Source organism: Colletes gigas, unplaced genomic scaffold (genome assembly GCF_013123115.1).
Source record: "Colletes gigas isolate AHSC1104 unplaced genomic scaffold, ASM1312311v1 Colletes_gigas_Sc00003, whole genome shotgun sequence".
NCBI classification, from domain to species: domain Eukaryota; kingdom Metazoa; phylum Arthropoda; class Insecta; order Hymenoptera; family Colletidae; genus Colletes; species Colletes gigas.
The window spans coordinates 9,209,470-9,234,149 of NW_025106632.1; the positions used below are offsets into that span (position 1 = coordinate 9,209,470).

Consider the following 24,680-nt stretch of genomic DNA (forward strand, 5'->3'; position numbering starts at 1 on the left):
AGAAAAAATATTCAGCGTAACGAACAGTTATCGAGTGTTCTTAACAGCCTGAATCGATCACAGACGGATTTTTATCGTGATAAAAACGAGCCAATTCTAAATCTGCGATAGATGAAAGTATTTGGCGTGAGAATGCGCCTTAGAATGCACATAATCGACAACGGCCAGTGACGTTTACAGTCGTACACGTGCGCAGAAGTTAATTAATGGATTAAACGTGACAAAAAGGTGGAAGACCAAACGTTGTGATGTCTTGCGACGGGAATCTAATTTTTGACGCGTAAAGATGAAGAGATCGAAACGCGTCACGGCGTTCGGCTGTATCTAACGAGAGTCTGAACAAGAGAATCAATAAATGTGAGTTAAGGTTTTAGAAGAGTATCCGGATCGTAAACGATAAGAAAATGAGTACTGAGGAACATAAGGGTTGTGAGAACGAGGATATTGAGAATTCGGATGAAAGTGACAGACCATCCGGGGAAAGATGGGCGCCAGTTGGAGCGAATGATGGTGACAATGATTTCGCCGACGAATATAAATATGTTGATAACATGGAGAAGTAAGTAGCTTGTCAATTCAAGCTGTAAATACATTGTTTACTTACTATTGTAATTAAGTATGTGAACAAATTATAAGAAATATAGTTTTACAAACAGTTTAAGATCTTTAATGTATTATTTAATATTCTTTATATATTGTACTAGTTTGTCACACGACATGGAGAGGCTAAAAATGCTTGAGGAGGAACAGGAGATGCTTAATTCATCCCTTATAGCATTAACCACTCATTTTGCTCAGGTATTAAATATTTCTCAAAGTTTGTGCATTGTGTCTTCAAGAATATATGATTTAAACACCAAGATTATTTATAGGTTCAGTTTCGCTTACGTCAGATCGTGGATGCACCTACGAATGAAAAAGAAACATTGCTCAAAGAATTAGAAGAGTTCGCTTTCAGAGGGATACCTGATGTTCCAAATGATTTATCATTTGATAGTAGATCAATTACTCCAACTTCTCCAATGTCCTGCAAGCAAAGTGTAAGCCATATGAAAATCCCTCGTATCTTCGTTTAATCTTTTGGTATTATATTTATTATTTATTTCTGTTTTATATTTTTTTTTTGTGTTTTCAATATATAGGCTGTTCGGCCACCCAGGGGTGGTCGAACACCCTGTATTTAACTTGTGTTTATACTATTTGCTTTGCTTGTATACTACCAACAAACATACAAATCTGTAATATATGTTTTATTTTCTTATAATCTTTATTTAAATCACTAGTTTATGAATCGGAATAATATTTATGTTGTACTGGGAAATAAATATCTTTCTATGCATTGATTTTAGTATATTCCTTTACGCTCGAGAAGAGACTTTCAGTCGCTGTTAGGTTTTATGCACCAACTTTGCTTATATTAAATTTTGTTGAACCTCGGAGCATTGACAGAAATGTCGATTTATGAATAAGTTCAGAAGCTCTTTATGTATTCAAATAGTGATAAGATTTTGTTGGCTCAAATTTGGCCGCGACAATGCCTCTTATTATTTTTAAATAATGCCGGATACACCAACACCGTTAAAAATAAGAAACGAATTATTCTTAAGTGCCTTACTGTGTATGTGATGCAATAATTAAGTGAAATAGATAATTGAATGCTTAGCATTTACAATTTAACAGATATCCGGGGTAATTAACGATGTTGACGTTGAATCTAAAATGGCGCTACAAAGAACAAAACAGAAAGAATTGATATGTCAGTTAAAGTCTCAGTTAGAGGATCTAGAGAAATATGCTTATGAAACTGGTAACGCGGATTTACCACAGAGCATGATATTAGAACGGCAGAGTATCATAATCAGTAAGTCATATTAAAATATGTACTTGTGTACTTGCATAGCACCTACAGTGATTTTCTTTTATAGATCATTTAAAAGAAAAGTTAAATTTTAATGTTGATGACCTATGTAAATTACCAGTTGATGATTTAAGATGGCAAGTAGATTATGCTATAAGTCAGGTAAATTACTTAGGGTATATTAACGAATCAATATTTATAGATAAATTGAGAAGGATTAATAAGTTTTGTTTACAGATTGTTAGTCCTTTGAAAATGAAAGAACAACTAGTGACTCAATTAAAAACGCAAATTGCAGATTTAGAGCGCTTTATAAATTACCTTCAGGGGGAAGTTAGTACAGAAACTTTGGCGTGTACTTGCGCGTGTCCCGTCCACACTAGTGGTTCTGCTTCGTCAACTTCGTACGCTAAGAAAGCATTTAATAGGAAACCAATAGAGGAGGAAAGTACAACTAGAACTCTTAACACCGTTAAGAAGGTCGTGGCTCTTTTGCATATGTTCCTAGTGTCTCAGTTAGGATGCGGTAGTGAACGGGTGCGAAGAAACTTTAAGAAAAATTCTCTACATAATTGGCGCGATTTAAGAACAAGATTAGATATTGCGGTTGAGCACGTCCTAGAGACTATCGCAGACAGTGAGCGTCATCCAGAAGACGATGATGATAACGACAATGATTATGCTTCGGATTCAGATTCCACGTCGCATTGTAATGCTAGAGTAACATCTGCTGTAAGGAAGCACCTAGCAACCTCCATACGTGATTTAATGCAACATGGTTTAATGTCTGATGTGCGTTCTAATAGCGTAGTGCCGTTTGTGGGTTGTTTTCCCCAAAGAAACTCTTCTACTACTAATTTAATGCATGCATGGGAGCTAATACTGAAGTATTACGAAATTAAAAATGGCCATCGTTACAATTCTAGTCCAGCACAGAAATTATCCCAAAGTTTTAATTTAGATCTTGCATGTGGAAGAGTTATATCCTCCAAACAGGTGCCGATAATATATTTTAGTAATGATACCCTTTGGCGGCATGCACGTCATAACAAAGTATTCTAATTTTCAGAGCTTATTAACGACTATTGGGAATATTATTGCCTCGCATAGTCCATATAAAAGAAGTTATGATTCCCATTTTAAAGCATTTATATGTGCATCCCTGAAGTGAGTAAGCACGTTATTAGTTTCTCTTGCAATAACAAGAATTTAAGACTCATTGCTGTTTTATTCTAGCACTAATAAGCTTGTTGCTTGGTTGAAACTTATCTTACAATGTCAGTATCTTCTCGAAAATCATTATACATCATGGAGTTACGTTGTAAAAACAGGTATATTGAAATATTCGTATGCAGATTATCGTCATCTTAAATATAAGCTTTACAATTGCAATACTTGCTTATTGTTATTACAAACAGGTTTTCAAGATGCATTTCACACTCTCGATCGTCTTACCAACTACAAATTTGATTTACCAGTCGACCTGGCAGTAAGACAATTCCAAAATATAAAAGATGCATTTTGATCGCAAAGCCAATCAACGTTCACACTTAAGCGGGCATGTAGGTAGACACTTAGCGAGCAAAGTACTCAAGGTACCAAATATCGAAAACACGTAAATAAGAAACAGTATATTTTAACTTTATGTTGACATTATAATAATGTATCATTTCTTATTATTTTAAAATATTGTTTCGTAACGAACATTCCTTTTCTCATTCCCTGAGTGCTCATTAGTAAAAGATTGTTACGATGCAATAACTTAGCTATAATAATTTAAAGTATCAGTATTTCGGAGCTAAATTCTCAGGGTTTGGGTTTTTAATTATTTTATTTTGGGAACGTAAAATGTCGCTTTATAAAATCTGAAAGGAAATAATTCGTTGTGTGCGGAGATTTTATGATGACTTACGATATATGTATAGTATATATATGTATACATATATGTATACACATATAACGTACGGCACAGGTATAAATGCAATGCTGCCTGATATAAGGACTGAAACATATTGTGTACCTAGTTATTTTAAAATACATTTTCGGATATTGCACGTTCTCGATAAACTAATAAATCAACGATACTAGAAGTTTTATTTGTACCGTTTAAAGGATAATCTCGTAAATTTAAATCAAATTTATATAATCGATGAGAACGATTTTCTCTGTGATGAAAATTAATGGAAGTTTAATACCGAATTTTTTCACAGTAACGGTAAAGAAGATCATATTACTTTTAACTAGAAAACCAATTTAAACCAAAGAATGGAATTTTTTTATTTTTTATTTTTTATTCTAGTATGCGATAGTCAGAATGAGTATATTTTTTTAATTTATAGTCTTAGCATTATTTTGTATGTTAGAATTAGTGAACGGATAATTTCATGGTAACATATCATTGAAAAAGTAGCCAAGTCTAATGACATATACCAGTGTATGCCATGTGTAAACATTAATGTTGTAATATATTGTCAACGTTTTATCTTCGTTGTGTTTTATAGAACTCTATAATTGGTTTGTACATTTATTTAAACATTTATATGAGCATATTGATACGTACTGTAGATAACTGGTAAGTTTGCGAGAAGGACGAAAGAGGCAGAAGAAAGGTTTTCCACTTGCTCTACCTACCCCCACCATTGATTACCCATCTCTGTAATTTATATTCGGGTCAACGAGACGAGTCGGTGAAGCAAAATAAGGTGTTTGTGTGATATCCACGTGGTCGATGCTGCGGCTGCAGTCATTGGCTGTCGAAGAACATTCACGAGTCACATTCAGGGACGTTTGTTTACGTTTGCTGACTCGTCCCGTTGGCCTGAGTATAGGGTCTCGATAATACTCCGAAAATACGTACAGCAGTCGGTCGGAGATTGTAGACCATAACCAATCGAGCCTCGCAAACGTACCAGTTCTATACAGTATATGTAAGTTGGATCTTTAGTTAAACATAATTGTCAAAAGAAGAGTTTAAAAAAGATTATATTTACTCTCGTTTTACTATGCAATAGATCGAATAAACTTGTATACAGTGTTACATTATGTATACAGTTGCAAGTATGAATCTTATATAAATATTCCTTTTAATGATATAACATGTGTTCCTAATTTTATAAGCATTAAGTGGTATATTGTTTAAGAAAAGCATACAGGTTCCAGAATCTACATATTAATAGAACACATGTATTGTTTTCAAATAGTTAACAATTTATTAGACACACACACACACACACACACACATACACGCAGTTACTTCCAACTATCGTATCACGTGTATAAGATACATCACATGTAAGATAGTTTTAAGGAAAAGTCAAATGTATTATATAATATAGATATCTGCTTTTTATATACATAATAATTTGACATTAGTTTATTGAGAAAAGATATGCAAAAATATATTTATGAAGCAACGTATTTAGTTCTATAGCGTGATGTGTCCTGATATTCCATTCCTTGTGGCAGGAAGAAACGAACGACAGAATACATGAAATTGGTTGTTTATTTCTTGTAAAAGTTGTACATTAGTAAAAGTTTCATGGCAGTTTTCTTTTTCAACACGTTTGTAGTATTTCATTGATAATTCCTCGATATTCGTAGCAATAAGGTACGGAATTTTCGCTAATTTCTATTCAAACGTGGTTCTTTATAGTGAAATAAGGGACAACATTTAAAATTAAGCATGGGTATTTTTCGATTTTTTTTTTTTCTTTTTAATTTTAGTTCAATTTCATTTAGGATTGAAAATAGAGTATCGAGGAATCTCAATGTTCTTACAGATTAGATTATAGTTTGTTGTACATAAAATTCAGAATAGAGTCTACAGTGTCAATAACATATTTGAACTCAACGAATTATATAATACCAGAAGTTTCTTTCTTGGTCATGGACAATACGTTTTATATACGTATTATCGTAATATATCACGTACAACACTACTTATACAGGATACAAGTACACAGATGTAAGAGCACAAACTTGGTAAAGTTCTTTCTCCTCTTTCACAATATAAAAGTCGCGTATAAAAAAGTTTATGGAAGAGCATTTGGATATTGCATTCACATTCGTTTTGCATGTAGAGTATATAGTATTTGTTAATGCTCAACCAAGAATTATACTGGAACATAAGACATCTATATGTCTATTGCAATGCACGCTCATTAAATTGCATTTAAAAATCAAATGACATTCATTAGCTATACTTATCTATGTACTTAAGAATAGGATACAACATTCATAAATGAATACACTGTTTATAACACATAGGGGTTGTTATGAAAATACTGATGAACGACACATTTATTGGAATGCAATTGCGATAATAAAGAAACGCAACAAGTACTTTAGTATCGTTAAAAAAAAAATATACTAACTTACATCACACAATTGGAGTAAAAATCAAATATAATTACTAAAAAAGTTGAAACTAAATTTCTCTTAGGTCATGATAATATTTCTATCGAGATCTCTGAAAACTATCTTGCAGGAAAATGCGTGTAATTATATCGTATATCCTATTAAACAAATAATATTTTCAACCAATGCTATGGTATAGTTAAAACATTCATTTAAATATTGTTTACAGCACAATAATTATTTACTTTCAAACCTTATGTATAACAGTTGCACATTATACACTCACTTAATGTTTCTTTTTTTTTTTTTTACTGTAACATTCGTTATAATAGCTTTCATTGATATTCTTCGTACATTAAATAGGCTATGTTTTTGGTACAGCAACGATCTAACATCTAACAATTAAGGACAAGTTACGTATAACGTCACTAAATATAAACCCATTTTTTTTTTTATAGCCAAATTGTTTGCAGTTATATAAATTCAGTATTATTTGTCTTAGGCTTTAGTGAAACATTATTATTTGCTGCTTTATGTATATATAGGAAAGTTTGTCTGCCTTCTGTGACATAGAATATGTCGCTTAATATATATTCCTGTTCTGAAGAAGTAAGGAAATGCAGCATGTAGTTGTCAATACATACACTTACACATATAAATATATAGATATATGTATACAGCCCAACTAAATATTGCTCTGGTTTTACACAAAAATGATACAAATGGAGTAAAAGATCAAGTAAAGTTTTTGTGTTCGTGGAACAATTCATTAAAGGAATTATAAACTTATTTCAAATTTAAAAAAATGCAGTATCAGTCTTTGTGTTTGTATGTAATGATAGGAGTAAAAAAGTTTGTGGAATATGTGTAAATTCTCATGTTCTTGATTGCAAAGAACCAAACAATTCTCTATAAATAAATATTCAACTTCTTTTAAAGCTGACATTTTTAACAGTGTCTTTCAAAATCATACGATATATACATAAAATTTTACATAAATTTCAAACAAATAAATATTATATACACAGAATTTGCTAAAAGGACATTGTATTAAAAAATATGATGAGAATACTTTATGAAAGTGTAATAGCAAAGCTGTCTTCTGTTTTTATTCACTTATCGGTATAAACAAATTAATAGTTTATTAATATTAACTACACACAAATTCATCTATCATTTGCTTTGCACATTGAGTTCTGTAGTCTTATTACTCATACAATAAACATTCTATGGGTACTATATCATTACCACTGAAATTTTTGTATCATTATGTTTTATACTTAGCATTTTTACTGGCAATTAGTAATATGTTATATTGTTACAAAATTCGTTGACGGAATGCGCGAAATCACAATAGATAAAATATAAATGCCATATACAAGTTCACGTGTGTGTAAAAAGTTGTTTTTCATACCTATATGTTGATCACATATCTGTGCTCTCCAAAAATGTGATTATATTATGTCCCAATCTTTAATTATTCAATTTCAATATAAACCAAATAGATTATCGACGAATACGACTCGTTGATAAAATGAAATTTTTAAATATAAAAGAATACACTGATAACCATTCCAAAAATAACTCGAATTTAATAATTTTGTATTTAAGAACATGATCTATAAACAATTTAAGAGAGAATTTTCAATAATTTTATACATAAAAAAAGGTTATAGACTTAATGTAATATACATATTTACAAGCAATCACATGTAAACCAAGTAAAAGAATGAAGATAAATAAATAAATATATATATTTATTTATGTGTTCCCTTTGGAATTATAAGAAAAATTATTTATTTTGTTTTATGTGATGTGTTCATTGATGTGAACATAATACTTGCCAATATCAAAACGTTTTTCATAAATACTTGGATCAGTTCTTTCAATAAAGCTACGTAATAAACATAACAAAGGCAATTACGCGCAACACGTAGGTACAATTTATCATTCACTTACCTTTATCTCCGCGTAAATATCACTTATTCCTTAATCGTACGAATAATCGAGTTCCTTTCTAGTGCAAATTGTCATCAGACTCAAACGTGGATACGCAACGGTACACTGTCCGACTTATTTTCTGCCTCCAAATTATGCTTTATGGTGTCAAGAGTATTGTAAATTGTTCTGAAAGCAGGCCTGTCCGATGGTCTCCTGTTCCAACAGAGTTTCATCAGATCATATATCGCTTGCGGCGTGTTTTCGGGACATTGAAGAACATTGCCTTCTTTAATGTATTTTACAACTTCCTCGTGGGTCATTCCGTAATAAGGCTGTAGCGCGAAGCTAAATATCTCCCATAAGCACACCGCAAATGCCCATACGTCGGATTCGACGGTGTACTTATTGTACAGTATGCTCTCCAGAGGCATCCATCTAACTGGAATAGCGTCTTGTTCGTCACCTTTGTAATAATCTTGCAAATAGATCTTCTGCGACAATCCAAAGTCCGCTATTTTCACAATCATTTGGTCATTTATCAAACAGTTTCTCGTCGCGAGGTCCCGATGGACGAATTTACGATCCGACAAGTACACCATTCCGGATGCTACTTGTAACGCGATATTGATTAAATCCATGTGCGATAAACGCGAGTCAGTGAAGTGTTCGTCCCTTTCTAAGCTTCGAATGATGTAATTACCCGGTGAACAAGATCGTAGAAATTCGTTCAAGTCACCGCGGCCCATATACTCGAACAGAAGACACATTGGTCGACCCAATGCGCATACGCCTAATAGTTTGACGATGTTCGGATGATCAAATTCGGCAAGTAGACACGCTTCGCGCTCGAAATCCTTCAGCAGATCCTCTGATGCTTCGTCTTTGAGCATTTTAACGGCAACGTTTGTAAACTCTTCGCCTGGAACAAGACCAGGCGCTTTCGCTTGAAACACTCTACCGAAAGCACCTTGTCCTAAATCTCGCTCGTATATAACGTTGTTTCTTGGAAATTCAAGTTTCTCCAATTTCGGATTAAGCTGCGCGCTTGTCTTGTGGTATGCATTGTTGCTTGGCAGTTTGTCCAAATCAATAGTGACATACTAAAAATTATACATAAATGTATAACGTGTATATCATTACCATTCTTGTCATAATAATAGTACAAAGACCAGACTCAGTATTATTTTTCTGGGCAAGTTTCATCTTACATACAAGATTTCATACATTATAATTTGCAAAAACTAATTGTTCATAATATACCTGGTTATTTGTTGGGTTATATCCTTGATGTCGTTTGTGCAGTCTATGACTTAAAATAATTGATAATACGGTTCCAGTTATAATTAAAAACCCCAATGAAGATAGAATCAATATGAACATTGGAGTAAACAATGTATCCATAGTTAAATCTTTTGGATCGATCTCCAGTACCTTACTCGTTACGTTATCTGAGTTGGAAACAATAGAAAATCAGAACAAGTACAATCGATTTAATCGACGTTCTATAAAGTATTAATTATGTACCGCATATAGGAATATCACAATGTTGCCATCGTATTTGAGGATCCATGGTGAAACACCATGGCATTGGTTCGTCTCCACCCGCATTTCTACAATAGTTTTTTCCATTACGAATTTGAGGGAAGACGTCCGGCGGTCTGTCATGATTGTGTGGCATTTGTGCATTCCATGATTGGCAATCTAAGCCAAACTTTGTTTTATTTACTTTACCCAAATAAAATCTACCATTTCCTTTAACACAGTCGTCTGAAATAATGCGCGATTAAGGAGTTAGAAAACACATATACGAATCATGGATAAACTAATTTTATGTCTGCTTTACATGTAACATGGTCTTGGTTCATATCGGTTAAATGAATGTGGGAACAGATCATTTTTCCTGCCACTACTTTTGGTAACAATTCGCATTCTGGCAATGTAAAATGTCCCCGTGATCTGATATAAATCTCCCTCTGCTTGTTATCCTCTATCATCGCCCAGTCATTAAAACAGAATTGATGCCTTACTGCCATACAATCTTCGTAACATAATGGCAGGCCAATCGAGTTATGACATTGTGGAAAAGCATACATACACAGCATTTTCTAAAATGATAAAATATTGTTCAGATATCAGTTCAGATACATGCTTTGTTTTATTACATTAATATTACCTCTGCCGCCGAACGACATGGCTCATAAAGTTTTTGTATCAATTCTTCCCACAAATTGGTTGTAATCTGTTCGTTCAACAATCCTCCGGGATTATTGTTAGAATCATTGAACCATACTTTTCCGATGCCGGCTAAATACTTCTTGCAAATCTTTCCACTATATGGTGCACAATAACCCTGAGATTCTGGTTCTATAAAGAAAAGAAATACAAAGTAAAAGTTTTACATTCTTGACAATCCTATTTTACTTCTTATGAAATACGTACTGGTGTGCACAGAACTGAAATGCAAAATGATTGCTACCAGAGTAACAATCCAGAACACCATTATTTAAATGTATTGTTCGAAAGAGTGTCGAGAACAAAAATATCACATGTTTAAAAGAAGATTCACTGTACGAAAAATACGCGGATGCCGGTGTCGTTTAATTTACATTGAATTGTATCGAATCCATGGTACAATTTAAATATTTTTTAATGCTCAATCGATTACGATGATCCATTCTACACGCTACGCGAACTTTTACGCGTTTTTTGTCCTATTCAATAACCACCGAATGAATATTATAATTATCGATTGTAATTTTTCAAACTGTTTTCAATGGGGGTAGTACGATAATTCAACAAAAATAATGTCAATGAACCGAACTACAGCATGAAACACATAATTCGTTATTCATTCAGTATTGTTTAACTATCCTAAGAAAACTTCACGTTTTCTCTCTTATACATGCTATAAACCATCGTACAGCCGAGTATTCCCTTTTATTTACAATACCGATACGACGAACAAACGGTAAATTTGTTCGTTTTATAACGAATGTAAGTAGCTGCTAATCTAACGGAAATTTGGAACTAGAACGTTACATACATTCGATAATCGACCTTTTCATACATGTCCATTAACGCGTAAATGAATTCATTGAACGAATTCGTATAAAATAGTTCATAATTGTGGATAAAATTAATGAAACTGCTAATAATTGCAATCAATTACGATCGTAACTGAAAACAATCATGAATTTCGAATACAAATTTGTCGAATGAAAATACGTAGTTTCTTTCGGAAAATTTGTCTCGAAACGTTGGTGTGATTGGAGTTGGAAGGAAATTGCGCGGGAATAAACATTGGTTTATTATATGAAATTATTTTTCCGTTAAGAAAAGTTTGGGATAAGAGAAGCATGCAGGCGTTTTTGAAAACGGGAAAATTGGGACCTGGAGAATCTAAAAAACCTTCGACATCACGTACAAAGGAAGAACGTAGCGCCCCAGCACCGCCATGGGTAGAAAAATAGTGAGCATTACCGCGTGGTATAACCTTCATCGGTGAAATTTCTGAACTTTCTTTCTACCAGTTTCAAAATTTTCGTGTTTTTATAGCCGCCCGAGAACCGTGGAAGATGTAGTCGAACAAGGAGAAGTAGTCGAGGTATTGAGGCAATGTTTAAAGGGCAATGATTTTCCAAATTTGTTATTTTACGGTCCTCCGGGAACTGGTAAAACAAGTACAATATTAGCAGCGGCCAGACAATTGTTTGGTAGTCTTTACAAACAGAGAATATTGGAATTAAATGCCTCGGATGAAAGAGGTATCCAAGTTGTGAGGGATAAGATTAAATCATTTGCTCAACTTACAGCAGGTGGCTCGAGAGACGAGTATGTTTACTTCTATATTTCATTTATAAATGTACCGAAATATTGTTATTATTTTGTGGAAAATCAATGATGCGTAGTAAAAGGTTTGAGAATTACATTGGAGTCGTATGCAAAGATTGTTCAGAGAATATGGTTGTTGTCAGGAGTTATAACAAAGATTTTAGCAACTCTTATTGCCAACTAGAAAGCAAAATGCTTTCGACAGGTTGTCCCAAAAGTATAGTGAAGTTTTAAACTTTTGGTCCTGAAGTATAAGCAGACAAATAAAATAAATATTATTCTCTGACAATCTTGCGTACCATTCCTGTAATTACTATGATAACGGCACAATCTGAGACATGTAGTATATAATAATTGCAAATATAATTCAGGGAACATTTATTACATAGATTCAATTTTCCAGCGGGAAACGTTGTCCGCCTTTCAAAATTATTATTCTCGACGAAGCGGATAGTATGACCAACGCCGCGCAATCAGCTCTTCGTCGTACCATGGAAAAGGAATCTCATAGTACTCGCTTTTGTTTAATTTGCAACTATGTATCTAGAATTATAGAACCACTGACTTCACGTTGTACAAAATTCAGATTCAAGCCTCTGGGAGAAGATAAAATCATAAAAAGATTAGAGTATATATGCAAACTGGAGGACTTGAAAGCAGAAAAGTCTGTTTTATTAAAAATTGTTGATGTCTCGGGTGGAGATTTGAGACGCGCCATAACGTGTTTACAGTCTATTACAAGATTAAAGGGTCAAAGCATCGAAATTACGGTGGATGATGTCGTTGAAATAATAGGGGTAACTTATAATATAATTTTTAAGCAATTTATATCAATATTGGTTAGTTGATTATAATTCAGTGAATATGTAACATAGGTTGTTCCTGATAAATGGTTGGACAAGTTGATGGAAGTGTGCAAAACAAAAGACTATAGCAAGGCTGAAGCATTTGTCGACGAATTTATGTTGGAAGCGTACGCTACGTCTCAAGTAAGATCTCTACATTTGTTCAGAACCGTAGTCGAGATGTCAAGATAGAGTATAAAATTGTTATTTTTTCCGCCTAAAGGTTATCGAACAGCTCAGCGAAAGAATTATATATTCCAACGAATTATCGGACAAACAAAAAGCTTTGATCGCAGAGAAACTTGGGGTAAGGGTTTCTAATTATTTTCATGATACAAATAGTATTTATTATTCATTTTCTCGTTTCCGTATTTAGGAATGTAACTATAGATTGTTAGATGGTGGAAGCGAATATATACAACTTATATGTCTTTGTTGCGGCATAATGAAAGCTTACGAATTAGTGTAAGCTTTTATAGTATCTAAGCATACGACAGTGTATTTTGTTATTTTTTTTTTAGACTGTTTTTTATACGAATAAATATTTATTATTTTCCTATGAACTTTGTTAGAATCGTTTCCATTTCAATGAATGTGCAACAATGTGACGAATCTCAGGGTCCCTGTACGCGTTTAGTTCCCCTAGTGCCCGCGATTTCACAGTTTAGGAATTTTTTTTTATCTCGCAGTTTTATATAAATATTGAAAAATGTCAATATCGTTCTTCGACGAACGATTTCTTGTCGAACGCGGGCCTCGGAAGCAAAGGACGAATCCAATCGTAAAGAAATTTCGCAACAACGGTAAAATCTAATGGATCGAAACACCCTAGGCAAGAGCCGATTTTCAAGATCTCGGCGAACGACAGGTTCGCGGCGCTCTCTGCCGGCGGACGTTGACGCCGCGGTTTGAGAACCGCTGCCATCGGCGTGTAGGGGCGTCGTTGCTGCGTGCAATGTGTATCGTGTAGGCGTTGGCGAGGAGGAGACAAGTACGGGGATGTGTCCGTAAAAAAGTTGCGGTTTCTGCGTACTCTGCCGCACGTGCATGCTCGAAATCGTGTTCCGCGAACGACAGATAGCCGACGGGATCTTGCTCGGACGGCTGTATCGTCGTCGGTGGAGACTGTTCCGTGAACGGGCCTAACAATCACGGGAGCAGGAAAAAAAAGTGCGGTCCGTGTTCTTTCGTTTCTCGCGGAGGCCACGTATCGTGCGTGCGTATCTCGGTCGGCCTTGTCACGGGGACGTTGCTCGGATCAAGGGGAGTAACCGTCGACCGGCCTCGAGGAGACGGTGGATGGAAACGACGCCCGTAGCAGGATGCCAGGACGTCTCGATCGCAGGGCCATTGAGACGGTCAGTGATACTCGCGCGAGTTAATTCAGGACTGGTAAACCGCTGGAACAGAGCGCATCGTCGCATCTCCGGTGAAGCATAGTCGCGGATACGTTCTGGCCGAACAGAAGCGGATAGAAAGAGAGCGCGCGCGTGTATGCGTGCGGGAGATGTTCGGAATCTTGAGAGGAGATCTTGATGCGGGAGGATTCGACGACTATCAGCGGCTACGATCGAACGTATTATCGCACGCCGGATTCCCCGACGTATGAGACACTCGGTGTCCGTGCGAACGCGCCCGCTGACTGTGCGTTTATCCGGCGAGAAGTGCTCGGCTCGATTCGCAGCGGTGTCCGCTGCCACGGAGGACTTTATCGCCACCCGGCTACGCACGCCGCAACACCGACCGATTTTTCGACCGCGTCACTGACTCGGTTCCCATTCGTACGCGAGGAAACTGCTGTACTGGCGACAAAGGATACGTCCCGAAGAGATTCCCAGTGGCTCTCTCGTTCCTTCTATTCGCGTTGGAGGCTCGATGATAACGGCGCGGTTGACAGTGCGACTCGGACCGATCTGTCCACGTAACTCATCACCGTGTGTCTCTCGGGCGAGAATCGCGTCGAGGTAGCTTCTGTGATTGAACCGACCCTGAAGAAAAGAGACGCGTGTTTACGGTGGCAAGGGTGGATGTTATATGGGACGCGTACCTCGGCCAGCTAGAGAAACGGATTCGCGGATTCATCGCCGGCTACTGCGTCGTGCGTCAACACTTCTTGGAATGTGACGGGCGACTCCCGGCGTGGGAAATATCGTAGAAAAGGTAAGCAATTTGAATGTGGCGACGAGTCGACGGGGACCGAACTACAAACTCTGTCCTATCGACTCCGCGATGCGATGCGAACTGTCACTGGCACCACGGTGTGCTTAACGGTACTAGACTTATAACCTGTAAACGTGGCTCGTATAGTAGTACGTAGTACTCGTGATAGTATCGAGAAGAGTAAATACCGTCTCTTTCAAAGATATGAATTCTACGAACCGGCATGCCCGTACGCCCGGAGCGTGCGATTTGTGGAAAACTACCGGGTCGCGGTAAACAGAGTGATATTGATAGATCGCATTCTCGAGTCAACCTCGATGCTCGAGATGTTCGTTTCTTTTTTATCGTTTCGATAAGCTCTTTGTTAGTCACTCGTCGATCCTAGTATTTTCTAATTCCAGCGTGACTTTGATATCGAAGTTTTAATAGTCGTTCGAGTCGATCTTACTTAAGAGGAAATTATTACTTATGCTTTACGCCTAACGTCTACTCTTTACCACTCGTAAATACCATAACGATGCACAGAGTTATCAAAGACAAAGTTGGGCTTACACCGATCGATATTGAACGTAGACTCGTGTTTACAAACACTGTAATGCATATCTGAACGAGAACGAACAAAGATACACTGAAATAATTTAATACACGGTAAAGTGTTATAACTCTTGAGCTATTAGATTTAATACACAAGTACTTTAACAGTCTTTTGTAGAGGCTAGAAAACTGCATCGACCAGTGCGATCAAAATTATAGAGTTCGAATTCCGAAGGACCGACAAAGTATATTTAACGCGTTAAGACGTAGAAGACATAAAATAGATAAGAAATTAAAGAACGGTATTGTCTTGATTACTCGTTACATCACCATGAAGTCATCGACGAACGAACATCGCCGGTTGGCATTACAACTGCAAACGATCGATGCGGATATCGATGAAGAATTTTATCTATTAACAGGTGATCGATGGGAAATGACTGTCGGTTGTTGGTTTAGCGTATCGGTTTAGCTTTAAAAAAAAAATCTTGACAACAATTGTCGCTATCGGTGTGGGTCGCACTTGTACTCGTGCAATGACATTTCTCTATCAATCGGAAGCGTTGTTTTTATTTCGAATCGTGCACGATATTCGTGGCACCCGCGCGACCTCTGTACGCCTACGTAGTAGGATTTCGAACGCGACTCGGTCGTATCTCGCTAACGGGCCCTAAATTGGCCGTAACTCGGGGCAGTTGCTTCACAAAAAGGAACGCGTACTCGTTACGAAAGTGGCTGCAACATACGAGAACGCGTAATAATTAATAATAACGTATACGAGTTGGAACTGCAGCAGTAAGAAAACTCGTAACGAGAGGTCATAAAGGGGAAATGCATCGAGCTTGTTGTTTCTTCCTACGATGTTGCACTTACTCGGGACGCGTCTTGCTCGCCGATAAGAGGATCTTGTGCCATTCTGGACTAGCGGGGGTTACTTTTCGACGTAGATAAAGTTAATAAATAACAGACGTGGCTGTTACGCGAGGGAAAATAGAAAATATTAGGTCGTCCCGGAAATTAACCTCTTCGGTACAAGGAATCGCGAGTAATTTAATTTTATTCTTTCGCGATCGAAAATGGTGGCTTTCGGATTGACTGCGTAGATCATTACTCTAGTCGGTCTTATTGCTCTTGGATTCGTTGATCACGGTGGGCAAAAGAGGATAATCTTTCAGCTACCGTCGACGTCCGCAAACCGCAAACTTTGCTTACTTGGAATCGTGCGGCTATCGATGCCGCGACACGACAGTCTCTATTTTCCTAACAAATCACGCGACAAGGACTATTTCCAAACTGAAACTCGACAGCGCAGCGACAAATCAGAGAAAGAGATATTTCCATGGCAATCTCTCATCTTAGCAGTCCGTCTCGTATAATACGAGTCCAGGCAATTATAAATACAAAAGGACCTCGATTTTTTTCGGGACGTGCACAACACGGTACATCGATATCTCACAGTGGATTTAAGAACATAAACATACTTGACCGTTGAGACAAACGGGAAGCCAGTTCCAAGAATTGGCGAGGAGCAATTTCCAAGGCATCACTGTATTTAACATCAGATTTACCAAACTCGTCAATCCGAACGTACAGAACTCACAAATATCGTTCGTTAGTAATTTACAGTCGTGGACAAAATTAAGTGGACAGGTTTAATGATCAACAAATGGATTACGTTGAGTTTCTCTTACAATTTGTATATCATCGTATGAATTTGTACTACGTTTTCGATTAAATTTTCAACAGTATCATACTTTAAATACTTGTAATAAATTTGATGCACTGTGCTCTTAGAAACTTTGTATTTTTCAGTCATTTTACGATAACTTAGTCCATTTTCGTACTCTGAAACAAAAATTCAATGTCTACCGAGGACGAGTGACACCGCGCAATGCGAGAGTCGAACGTTTGTTTACATTTTTTCCGTCCCAACACAGAATGTCTGTGTCCACTTCAAGTTTCAAATTTTTATTTTTTAACCTTTCCTTTGTCTTTAGTATATTAAACAAAATAGTAAAACTCAATATTTTTTAAAATCTCTAGTTCCAGCGAAAAAGGCGTGTCGGCTGAATATTCTCTCCAAATTTAGAGTCAATCGGTCTGCTAGGTCTTGAAATACCATAGAAAGCAATTTAAATGCATTTTTTAAAACTAGAAGTTATAACTCCCACAATTTTCAATATTTTTTGATGAAAAAAATACTGTATATATTTATAAGATAAATAAATATATCTGCAAAATCTCAGTACAAAACAGCCTATCTATCATTAAAAAAAAATCACAAAAAAGGCCGAAAAAATGAGTCTAGACAGCAATACGTATAAATATTAACAGAAACATCATATTTATACTTTTACATACTAAATATATTCTTTTGTTGTGTATAAACATCTCAAATAAATTTATAACATAATAAATGAAAATAGAGATTATTCAGAATTTATGTACTGTCCACTTAATTTTGTCCATGACTGTATGTTGCATTTCATCGATGTATTTAAAAGAAAAACCGCATTTTATGTGCAATCAACGCCCGTAGATCTAGCGTTAAATAGTACAAATAGCTGCATATAAACTGAATCGAAAGGAAAGGGGTCTCGGTAACGCTGATCGGTAGAGTACGAGTTTGGCGCTGTATACGAGCACCGGGAAATAACAACGGAGGGTAAAAAAAAAAAGTGAAAAGTATCCGGCGATCGTTTCACGGGATAAAGTCCATTTAATTCGTAATCGAACGGTCGCGGTTCAACAATGCTTTGAATCGAGCGGCGTATACTCGCGCGCCTCACGGTAGATCCTGGTCGGCTCGTACCGTATTCAGAGTGACCGAAACCGGTGACGGGCTGTGATTGTACACCACGGAAATGACGTCGGTGTCACGTGTCCTGGCCTCGATCGAACGTCAGCTACAAAATCGATGACTTATCGCGTTCGACCGATAACGTCTCATTAGGCCTTTCAGCGAGGAAGGATAGTTTGGTCACTGACGCGACCGTACCGAGGAGTCCGACCTATCTAAAAGGAAAACACGCCACGATAGAAGAGCCCCAAGGTCTATGTTCAAGTGCTCGATCCTATTGTGGTCGCCATAGGGTCTATTCGATCACGACCCAAGTTCAGTCGCAGCATTGTTCAGCTTCTTCGGTGACGCTCGCTGTATGGGGTAGACTGGTAATTGTATCGATGCGCGGTTCCTATCTATTATGCTCCTTAATATCATCAATATTTATGTTTAAAGTATAAGTACACTCGGTGTAGACTGTTCATCGCCAGCAAAATCCCCAAAATGTAGAAATATTAATATTTCGTCGGTGGTTGGAAGATAGTCACGCGTGCAGTATCGATTCGAAGTTTGGTCACCGAGTGCATGTAATACGAGATGCACTCGTTGTTGCGTTCACTTTTGGTGTTTCTCGTGCAATCTCTTCGTCGGATGGTTCACGCGTGGCTGAGCCTCGCTTTGAAATAGAATTCGTTTCCGACCCTCCATTCAAGGCAGCTGGCGGATCCGATTTTTCTCTTTGAAGCGAGGAACCATTGTATAGAAAACTGGCCTTACAGCGCGATAACGAAGCGAGCGGCGTATCCCGAAAAAAATGCATCTTCTTCGAGTATTTCGCGCGAACTCGGAAATAAAAAGCTTATTTAACGCAATTGGAAATGTTATTTACTATCTTGTTTTATTTTTGTCGCATAATATTCGTAATTTCCTCCTCCCAAACGAGACCAAAAGATTATAACACGATCTACGTGCGATTCATAACGAAACGTTCACGCTCGACCTAGAGATAAAGTTGTCGGTTACAAGAGCCGCGAAGTTTCCGCGGTTATCGTTTTTTATCTCTCGCGGAAACGTTTCGTCGCCGTGTTCGATCGTACATATTAACAATTTCTTGGAGAAATCGATAAGCCGTACGTATCTTATCTACCCGCCGCTCGAGGATTGCTTAACGAGAATAGTTGGGGCTCGATTAGACCGTGAGTAATAGATCCAGCTCTCGCGATTGATAACCGACAGATACCTGGCACGGTTATCAATCTCATTGGTTTCGACGGAAACTTACAATGTTTCTAAGAACAGCGGCTTATACGTAACTGTAAAATCCACTAAACGCGTGTAAAATGCGTTTATTCTTTTTTCTAAATATCCTTTACTTACTATTACAAAATATAACTGGGAAATAGAAGGATTTATGGAATAATAATGAAAGAACAATCGCAAATAAAACGCAAGGGTGACGAACTGACGGCTCGCGAGTCGGTATGGCCCCTTCCCCTACTCTGCTGTTCCGCGCAAGCGTAAAACTGCCCCCACTACGCGTACTCGTCAGAGTTGGGACGTAGGCCCGACGGGCAACTGACTAGTATGGAACCTGATGGTGGGAGAAACGGTTCGATGGTAGTGGGACTCTCGTGGGGCACTCAGCAAAGAAGCTCGTCACACCTGGTATAGGGAATTTGTATAAAACTTACACATTAACTTGTAAAGTATGCAATTTATATATTTTGTCGTGCTTTGCTATTATCTACAACTTTCGATCTATTAAAGCGATTTTTCGTACAAATTCGATAGCTGAAATTCTGGCTAGAGATTTTGTTTACGCGTCTATTCGTAATCCCAAGCGCTTATCGTATTATAGATATATGTTAAAAAAGACGAATATCAGCCAGCAAACTGGTGCGTGGAGATTTTAAACAATAACGAGCGTCATTGTCCCCGACGGACAGAGGACGATAATCGTGTCCCATTCTTTCGAAGGAAACTCTTGAAGAATGTATGGAATTCGTTTCCTACACCCTGTCCCGCGGGACCACTGACGGTTTTATTCACCTGAATGGCCGAGCCAGTCGAGGTCTCTCCGTCGTTCTTTTCGTAAATTATACACTCGGTCATTACTAGCGGACAAACAGCGGCCGTGTGCGAGCGTCTGCGCCGTGCCCAATCGAGATTTAATCGGCGGACGATCAAACCGTTCCTCGTCGGGAAACGGGAGGTCACCGCGATCAAGCTTCGGCCCGAATGCTTGTTTTCGAAACTGGAATCGTGATTCGTTAGGAATTCGATAACGTTCGATAACGAGTATGCCATACTAGAATTTAAAAAAAAAAGATGGAGAAGTGTTCCTCTCGAGGGTACAACCGGAGATCTTCCAGTCGATTCTTTTACTCGTCAGGCTATAGTTAGTTGGTTAAAGCGAGCGTAGTAAATTCGAACTAATTTGTATCCCGTTTGGGAATGAAATATTTCTAGATAACCAAGCAAGTTCGAATCAGTTCTGTCGCGATAGGACGATTAATTGTCAATGGCTTTGTCGCGCACCTTTGGCGAGTCGCGTGACCGCCTCTATAGATGGAAAATATTTCTCTGGAAGAATATGCAGAACCACGAGTTTTCCGAGTATTCTTTCGTTTTTCTTAACACCGACGAGCCCCGGTGAAATTCCAGCACGTCGGTAATTAGATCACAAGTCGGCTGGTGTACTTTTAATGAAACCACAGCCGGGAATAACTCACGGTTACTTTTCTCGCCGGTTTTACCGTTCCACGCTTCGAATCCTGACTTTATGAAAATCGCGAAAAGAGCTTATTAACGGTCGAAAGTACAGCCAAGCCTGCGTTAAGATCAATAATCGACATTTTCACTCTTAATTTCCGTCATTGTCGTTCAATCTCTTTCAAAATAATTCGTAAAATCAAAGGGTTTACGTTTAACTTGTTGTCCTTAAAAACACTGGTCAATCCGCAAATATGCAACGACGAGTACGTTCGTCATAAAATTTAATACATTAAAATCCACGCATTTTCTGTTTCAATTTACAAAAAAAAAAAGATGGCAATCATTCGAACGTCGATTTTCAGTATTTGAGAGTAGTCGAGCATTTTTCCAGCAAAACGAAACTGAAAATAACAAATTCGGCTCGTAGTTGACTGCGTATATTCGTGTGGAATAAGTGGCGTTTATACGGAAATTATTTCGTTGGAATTTCGATTTTAATCGCGTACTTGGCACGTCTACTTAAATTTGTACGAATAGTTGTTGAATGAATTAATCGTAATTATGATAAAATAACTCTATTTATGTATTCGAGGAAGAGAGCTTTTAACTTGCGTATAAACGAGTAATTGAATAAAATGTCCGAGGTATGAAATTGGGGTGTTTGAATACGAGTCGAAAATCGTTTTGTCCCGTTAATGCGAAAACCTCCACTTCGTCGCCTCTGAAGAATATTTCCTCCACTCAGAATTTCTATGGCGAGAATGCAGAGGTGCCAAGTTTCCACGCATAAATTCGGCAACCTAGGGGTTATTCCAATTTACGTATTTGTACCCAGAGTGCTGCATTTAATCTCCCAGTTACGGCAAAAATTGGACATTTTCCCATCCCATTGGCTGAGACTGATTTTTACGAACTGACCAAAAATTGTTTACGTACCTTGGAAATTGTAGGACTGACACAAAATACTAATTATTTATTTACCACCGATGACTATCGAGTAGCACCAGTGTAACGAAAACATCCAAATTGTTTATAGACACAAAATATTGCGGCTACATACGTTCACAGTCGATATTTATTTCATTTCATTCGTTCGTAACAGTTCGACGAGTGTATATCGAATAAAGAATCGACATTTAACACCTCGTGATTCTCAAACGGTCTCGTTACAGAATGCTTTGGAATCGCGAACCTTTACGAATTCGCATCAATGAACTTAACCATCCGACGATCATACGTTACATACAAAGCTCTGATTGTCACCGTGAGCGTGCAAAAACCTTTGAAACTGTTTTTTGATCCGTAATTTTATAATCTTCGGCATTTCCAAACATTAAAATATTTCCGCTATACAGGGGCGAGACTCGCAACTTGGTCGCCCCAGATAATTTGCGTGTCTAAAACTAGCGTGGCGTCAAAGAGGACACATAACACGCAATTTTTGTGTCGTAAGAGAGTCGAGTACCTTACGAACGATAATCAGTTGGGAAAACCGAATAATGCTTGTATTTTATGTTTCGTTACAAGCCCCTGTTATCTGTTACTGCTAAACGCTCGGGGAAAACGGTTTCCACGTTACGTAACATCCGCCTCCAAAGTCGTCGCCCGTTGTAATTGCGTAGCGCGTTTATTTGCATTTCGAACGCGGTTCTTCAACCCCCATCCTGGCCAGATAAGTTTATTTACGACTTTGATCGTCGGCGCGTCGTCGAAAGTGCACGAAGCGACTGCTGTACTGATAAGTCGCGCGTGTCACGGCACGCACACGGCTCTCTTGGTTCCGAGTGCACGAAAGACGACCAACGACGGCGACGACGAAGAGGAGGAGCCCGGGCCCAGACGCTGGAAACTTAAATTAGGCGTCTCGGGGCGACGTAACGCGCGACGCTAATTAGACGCCACGGATTTACCGCGAACCGAGGCCACCGAGTGGTTGAACTAGTTTCGGAGAGGCCGAAAAAATGGCTGAGTTCCGTTGGTTCGCGTTTCGAGTTGCTTCGGGATCGTTTAACGCGCTCCGAACGTGCCCCCGGGCTTCGATTAAATTGCTACCAAACTTGCCCGAATTGCTCGCGTTTCGCGACAACCCGACGTGTCGCGAGAGTTCTCGAACACGTTCGATGTTCCGTGTTCGACGACCACGGAAACAATTTTTCGTTGATCTCTGCTCTCGATCAATTCTGGACCCGCAATTACGATATAGCAGTCACCGATCGAAAAGGTATTATATCGGTTCTAGAGAGCGATTCTCGAGCCAGAAGATTCGAGAGGAACGTTGCCGCCTGAACACCACCGTTATAATCTCCTACATGTTTAACGTGCGAGTCATCCCGCAGAAGTGAATATTTTTCATTTGATATTCGAATTCTGTAGAAACTCGTAACTATTTTTAGCGGTTCGAATCCACCGGAGTTACCCAGACGATCTGGTTCCACCGACTTTATATTTCTACGTTTTGAAATTTTGATGCGCTACTAATTATTCTCAGTCTCTATCCATTCACGATCGATCGAATCGCAAAATTCTGTTCCGAACGTTCGTTCGATTTCGGCTCGTTTCTCTCGCGGTTAATTTTCTTTGTCTTCCCGGACGTCCGGTGGGACAAATTGAACGAACGTGGAAAGTAATTTGGCCAGTTTATTCTTTTTTTTCTCTCTCTCCCTCTCATCCTTTTCGTCATTTTCTCCGGTTCGGTCTTATTCTTTTTCGGAACTCCCGTCGGGTCCCGTTACCTCGGTGGTTTGCCAACCAGAACGCGCCAGGCAAACCAGCTTGTTAATTAGAACCGACGAAAGCGGAGTTCCGTTCTTCCGGATTATATTCCCGCGAATTAATTGAACCTGATTTATCGTGCGCGTATGTACCCGCTGCTAATGGTAAATTAGCGCCGCGATAAATTAGCTGCATCGATGCCGCGCACGCGCACGCCTCGCAACCCGTTCGACCAATCGGACCGTTGGAATTTGATGGATCTGTATAGCATTGTTCGCGAAATTCGAGCAGTGCATATCGCTAGTGATGGGATCGATACCACCGATGCTATCGATCATACACGATCAATTCAACGCTCGAGCATTTAACGCGTTAAACGCCCTTTTAATTTTGCCTTGCTTGAAAAATGCGTACGATCATTCAAAATTATACACGGTCAACTGTAATAAATATCGTCGTTTTCGAGCAAGTAGCCGAGAGGTATTTGTTATAGGATCGAAATTAGTCGACCAGTATCGATAGGTATCGCTGCGGTATCAATCTCGACGCACTCGCGACCCTCCTCCGTCGATTCTATATTCTCTTTTGCAATAGCCACATTACGAAATCGTTCGACGCGTACGATTAACATTTTTCGAGTTATCTTAACTCGATACTTTCACCGTAAGGATATAGATACGACTTCATTTTGCATCGCTATACGCAATTATACAACGTTCGCATTCCGTCGCGATCCTCGTGAAAATTATTATTATTAAACCCTTGAGTACAAAGATGTAATATGCAAGAAACTACAGATGTGGATTTTACATAGTCAAACATTATCGCTTAGTGAATTTAACAAAAATAAATTAATTTACAATATATTGCAAGGATAGTTTTAGACTTTCTAATGATTGTTCAATCAAATCTGTTTTAGTATGTACAAAATTTGCATTATTAATCA

The 24,680-nt window shown here is 38.0% G+C and overlaps 4 protein-coding genes across 7 annotated transcripts in view; 3 read left to right on the plus strand and 1 right to left on the minus strand.

The window, feature by feature from the left end:
• Window positions 1-29: 29 nt before the first annotated feature.
• Window positions 30-3,452, plus strand: LOC122404919 (RUN domain-containing protein 1). Its single transcript, XM_043409301.1, has 9 exons — window positions 30-559; window positions 705-798; window positions 873-1,040; window positions 1,681-1,861; window positions 1,926-2,020; window positions 2,096-2,854; window positions 2,928-3,025; window positions 3,095-3,189; window positions 3,277-3,452. Exons 1-9 carry the CDS (start codon window positions 405-407, stop codon window positions 3,381-3,383), a joined length of 1,752 nt encoding a protein of 583 aa, XP_043265236.1. The 5' UTR covers window positions 30-404; the 3' UTR covers window positions 3,384-3,452.
• Window positions 3,453-4,010: 558 nt separating this feature from the next.
• Window positions 4,011-13,328, plus strand: LOC122404684 (replication factor C subunit 4). Its single transcript, XM_043408868.1, has 7 exons — window positions 4,011-4,785; window positions 11,490-11,624; window positions 11,711-11,986; window positions 12,390-12,783; window positions 12,862-12,975; window positions 13,055-13,138; window positions 13,208-13,328. The coding sequence occupies exons 2-7, from the start codon at window positions 11,512-11,514 to the stop codon at window positions 13,298-13,300; spliced, it is 1,074 nt and encodes a 357-aa protein (XP_043264803.1). The 5' UTR covers window positions 4,011-4,785; window positions 11,490-11,511; the 3' UTR covers window positions 13,301-13,328.
• Window positions 8,134-11,095, minus strand: LOC122404683 (tyrosine-protein kinase transmembrane receptor Ror2). Its single transcript, XM_043408867.1, has 6 exons — window positions 10,595-11,095; window positions 10,329-10,519; window positions 9,999-10,260; window positions 9,680-9,922; window positions 9,416-9,603; window positions 8,134-9,255 (listed from the first exon to the last, which is right to left on the minus strand). The coding sequence occupies exons 1-6, from the start codon at window positions 10,653-10,655 to the stop codon at window positions 8,254-8,256; spliced, it is 1,947 nt and encodes a 648-aa protein (XP_043264802.1). The 5' UTR covers window positions 10,656-11,095; the 3' UTR covers window positions 8,134-8,253.
• Window positions 13,329-14,812: 1,484 nt separating the features above from the next.
• Window positions 14,813-24,680, plus strand: part of LOC122404492 (catenin delta-2) — a 37,270-nt gene continuing 27,402 nt past the window's right edge. For all 4 annotated transcript variants that reach the window (XM_043408477.1, XM_043408475.1, XM_043408476.1 and 1 more), the window contains exon 1: window positions 14,813-14,991. The gene's annotated coding sequence lies outside the window, so the exon portion shown is untranslated. The remainder of the gene's footprint in view (window positions 14,992-24,680) is intronic.